This window comes from Rosa chinensis, chromosome 6, assembly GCF_002994745.2.
Source record: "Rosa chinensis cultivar Old Blush chromosome 6, RchiOBHm-V2, whole genome shotgun sequence".
Lineage (NCBI taxonomy): Eukaryota > Viridiplantae > Streptophyta > Magnoliopsida > Rosales > Rosaceae > Rosa > Rosa chinensis.
In genome coordinates this window covers 6,311,527-6,315,850 of record NC_037093.1, presented here as the reverse complement: position 1 = coordinate 6,315,850, position 4,324 = coordinate 6,311,527, and the positions used below count along the sequence as shown (strand labels likewise).

At 43.2% G+C, this 4,324-nt stretch overlaps 1 protein-coding gene across 1 annotated transcript; it reads right to left on the bottom strand.

The window, feature by feature from the left end:
- Positions 1 to 1,921: 1,921 nt before the first annotated feature.
- LOC112170694 (protein WUSCHEL) lies at positions 1,922 to 2,284 on the bottom strand. The gene has a single exon (XM_024308018.1). The coding sequence runs from the start codon at positions 2,282 to 2,284 to the stop codon at positions 1,922 to 1,924; it is 363 nt and encodes a 120-aa protein (XP_024163786.1).
- Between the last annotated feature and the right edge of the window lie 2,040 nt (positions 2,285 to 4,324).

Below are 4,324 nucleotides of genomic sequence, written 5' to 3'. Positions count from 1 at the left end.
TTTTGGCACGCCCAGTGGGACTACACGAGAGTCTTTTTATGTTCACCATCATTGGGATGCCAGAGGAAAATCTTTACCAAAAGAAATTCCTGAAGTCATGGCGACGATAGAAGGCTATGTGCCCATTCCCATTCCAGAGAATGCGAGCATAGAAGAGCGGCTTGATATCCTTCAAAAGAATTCTACCGCATACCATGAGAATCTGATAAAAGCCCTCGCGGAGTTCACGATTTCGGTCAAAAGGCTCGAGTTGGGGGCACAACAAACACAAGGCGAATTGGAACGTCAAGAACCTGCTCGCGAAGAGGTCGTTTCTGAGACTAACTTGCCTATAGGTGGCAATCAACCTAATGGTCTCACTGGTGAGTCACAGCCTTACACAGAGGCTGTGCATGGAAAAGGTCATCAACAAGATTGTTCTTCTGACAATATAATTGTCTCTGAACAAATATCTGATTTCTCCACTGATCAAACCAAATACGTGGCTACTGATCAGATGCATGGGGGGCAAGATATGACCCATGATCATCCCTTTGATCAAGAGAAGATGGCGACAGTTGGCGACAAAGCCGATCTTGGGACACCGTCATCTCCCAAATTGCAATTGAAGATCATGCCTCGTCAACCAACAAAGATACTTGAGGGGCAAGATTAGCCCTCTCACGAGCCAAATTCCTCCAAATTCTTCAACGAGAAGTATCTTTGTTCTTTTCCTACAAGCTCTCACAGGAGGGATTTTTACCCTACAAATTTTGATACATCGGAGCTTGGAATGAAGCAGAGATGGCCTCCCCCATGGTCTTCTAGAGGTTAGCCAAACGTGTCGCTGCTAGCTCCTTGCTTTGTTGTTAATTTCCTGTCAGTTTTCAGTTTTTTACCTTTATTTTCATAGTAAAAAAAAAAAAAAAGTTGAATTTGGTAAGGGGTTGTGAATCATAAACGGAATAGGTAAAGTCTGTTTTGTTAATATTGGCCTAAACTCCTTATTGGTGCCTAGTTTAGGTCCCTTAAGGTTAAGGGCGGTTTTTATTAACACTTGTTGAACTGTCTTCATACTTATGACATTTCTCATCTTAATAAGTATAGCCTATGTGAAATGGTGTCTAGAAAGGGGACAACGTTCATGACAGGTTCTTGAATCCAGAAGTGCGTGCAAATGGGCCTAAACCACTATGTGGGAGTAGCTCATGCCAAAATGGATTCTGCCTCTCTTGTTCGCCCTCCCCCACCTGGCCATTTCAGTAAGGTTACCCAAAGGATTTGAAAGAAAATTTGTGTCTAGGTGACTATACTTGGGCCGCATGTCTAAACCTTGATTCACATTGTCTTATTGAATTCAGCTACTTATCAAAACAAATTAGTTCGATCCAAAAATTACTGAGGAGTCAAAACATTGAGGGATTAATTTATTAGCCAGTCTCTTCGCATAAGCCTTCGGGGACAATTCTAGTGTTCCTACACTCGCAAAGCCCATTCATGAAGGCCTGTTTTTGAGGCCTATAATCATTTCTTTGCTATGCCTAGCAACACTAGGGGGGCAACACTATACAATACTAAGCCTAAACCCTAAATTTTTACAACTTTGTATATGAATATTCATGCTATTATATTTATGGATAAATAAAATAAAAAAAATAAATAATAAAAAAAGAGAGTCATAAATACAACTCTTAGGGGGCAATTCTAAGTGTTCCTACACTCGCAAAGCTACTAAGCGGAGTCAGCGGCTCCGGAAACTTTTTCCAGCTTTGCCCTCGCAGGAAAGGCTGAGCTCAAGGGAAATGTGAGAGCCACCACCGTGACCGCCACCTCCATCGGAAGTAGTCTTCAAGTTGCCAAAGATGTCCTCAGCATGCATGGGGAACAGAGGAAGGGTTTCAATCTCCATGTTCATAGATCCATAACCGCCATAGTTCCCCATCTACCCGTTAAAAGCAATCAGCACACCAGCGGAAGAAGCAGAAGCAGGTGCAGAAGATCCAAAGTTAATATACTGATCCTCATGTTTCCAATTGGTAACTTTGTCATCATCAACAAGCCCTGATCTTTGCATGGGCACATGAACATCCGAAGTGGACCTCTTCTTCTGCTTCTCCTGAGACCTTTGGTTCACGAACCAATAATAGACGTTCTTGAACTCGATCTTGCCGTACCATTTCAGCTGGAGACAGATCCTCTGAACCTGCTCTATAGTTGGGGACCTAACTCCCTTGTTGTAGAAAAGCTCATTGAGGATTCTTATATGATCTGTAGTGGGAGTCCACCTGCTCTGCCTACAAAGCATGTTAGCACTACTCCCAGCTGCTTTGTTGCTTCCTCCATCCTCGGTTGGTTGCTGGGTTTGTGGTTCCATTGGTGATGGATTGAGAGAATGCGAGAATTGAAGAGTGATGATGATGAGTAATTAAGAAAGATTGCTGTTAGAAATATTCGAGTTGATGAAATGATTTTGGGATTGGAAATTTGGGTTTATAATGTGGAGGAAGATAGAGGCATGCAAATATCCACCCTTGGATGGACGGTCAAAGAGGAGTCAAATCGATGTCAATAAATCGAGATTAGTGATTCCAAATCTCGGGAAAAAAGGGACTAGCAGCATGTGAGGAGCGGTTTTTGAGGAGTTAGCTATTATTAAATGATTAATAGCATGTGGAGAAACCGAACGGTTTTCAAGGAGATAACTGTTCTTTTCACGAGATTATTTTTCACGACTGTTGTTTTTCAACGAGTGATTAGTGCCTTAAATCTCGAAAAAGAAGGAGTTATTGGCGCTAAGAGTTTTGAGTTGGGAGCCAGCAAGTGGATCCAAAAGATACATATTTTCTCAAAACCCTCGCCGCGAGGCTCTTTTTGACGCGGAGCATATTTTAAGAGTTCATATTATTTTCAATATACAACTATGGGGGCCTATATTTGGGGCCTTGCGAGACACAATTATTGGCTTCTCCCGGATATTTGGATATCAGGTTAAGAAAATATTATTGTATTCATAAAGTGGCTTTGCGGCCAAAAGCAGTACATTCATTACAAAGCCAAAAGTGGCTAGAATACAAAACAGGAATCTTCGGATATTTTTTGAATCTTTTCTCAAGTGGAAGCAGCTATGGAATCCAACGTCAGGTTGAGCCGCGCCATTATCTCAGGGAGGGGCAGAGAGTGAAGGAACCGAATATCAGCTTGAGTCTCTGCACCCCCTCTAGCCATGGTAACCACCATTAGTTGGACGTGAAGTATAGGAACAACCATTCTGTTGCTTGAACCCATTACTTCAAAGAGTCCATCCCTTCTCATCCCTCCAAGATTCTATCAAGAAGAGAAAGGGGGAAAAAGAGGTGAGAACCAAAGCCCCTTCCATCTGGAAGGCACAACACGGGCCTGGTCCAGAAGGAAGGAAACAGAGGAGGAAAGATGAACCTCATAGTGGCCGTCCTCCCTTTCTCCGTTTCGCTCCGCGTGTAGGATTATGATAAAGATGATCTCGCATGATCGTGGATCCCACACTCGGAGCCCCCACGCGTTTCTAAACCAATCTGAAGCCTGACATTGTTGTTGCAGAATTCCAGAAGGAGGAAACAAGGGGTTGCCTAAGATTACGCCATGAGGCCTAACCCAGGCTTAAGATTACGCCATAAAGCCTAAAATTTAGAGGCTAAAGGTCATTTCATGAGGGGAAGATTTGTGAAGAAGGAGAAAAAGAAGCAAGGACTGAAAGGCCATTTCTTGAATATTTCAGAAAAGTTGTTGTGAGTATTCCCTTCCCGAAATACAACTATTTATAGGGACTTCAGGCAAATCCCCACCCTTAGATGAAGCTCAATTTCAAAACCGATGTCAGTAAATTGAGATTAGTGATTCCAAATCTCGGGAAAAAAGGGACTAGCAGCATGTGAGGAGCGGTTTTTGAGGAGTTAGCTATTATTAAAGGGACTAATAGCATGTGAGGAGACTGAACGGTTTTCGAGGAGGTAACTATTCTATTCACGAGATTATTTTTTCACGACCGTTGTTTTTCAACGAGGGATTAATGCCTTAAATCTCGGAAAAGAAGGGATTAATAGCATGTGAGGAGACCGAACGGTTTTCAAGGGGGCCTACAGAGATTGGCCCGCAAAGCTCAATTTCAAGCAAAGTTCCTCCACGCGGAGGTTCGCCGCAATAGCACTAGCTTCGGCCTGAGTGGCCCGTTCTCTGAGACTGGCCAAGTTGCGGCCCATTTCTTCAGAAGCAGCCAGAGGTTCATCGAGTTGGGCTTCTTCTGTAGCAATCGCATTTTCAACAAAGGCTAAACCGGTATGGAGGTCCTCGATCAGAAGTTTGAAGTCGG

What these genes read in the sequence shown, in the direction of transcription:
- LOC112170694 (XM_024308018.1), bottom strand. Translation starts at nt 2,284, where the DNA reads ATGCTTTGTAGGCAGAGCAGGTGGACTCCCACTACAGATCATATAAGA.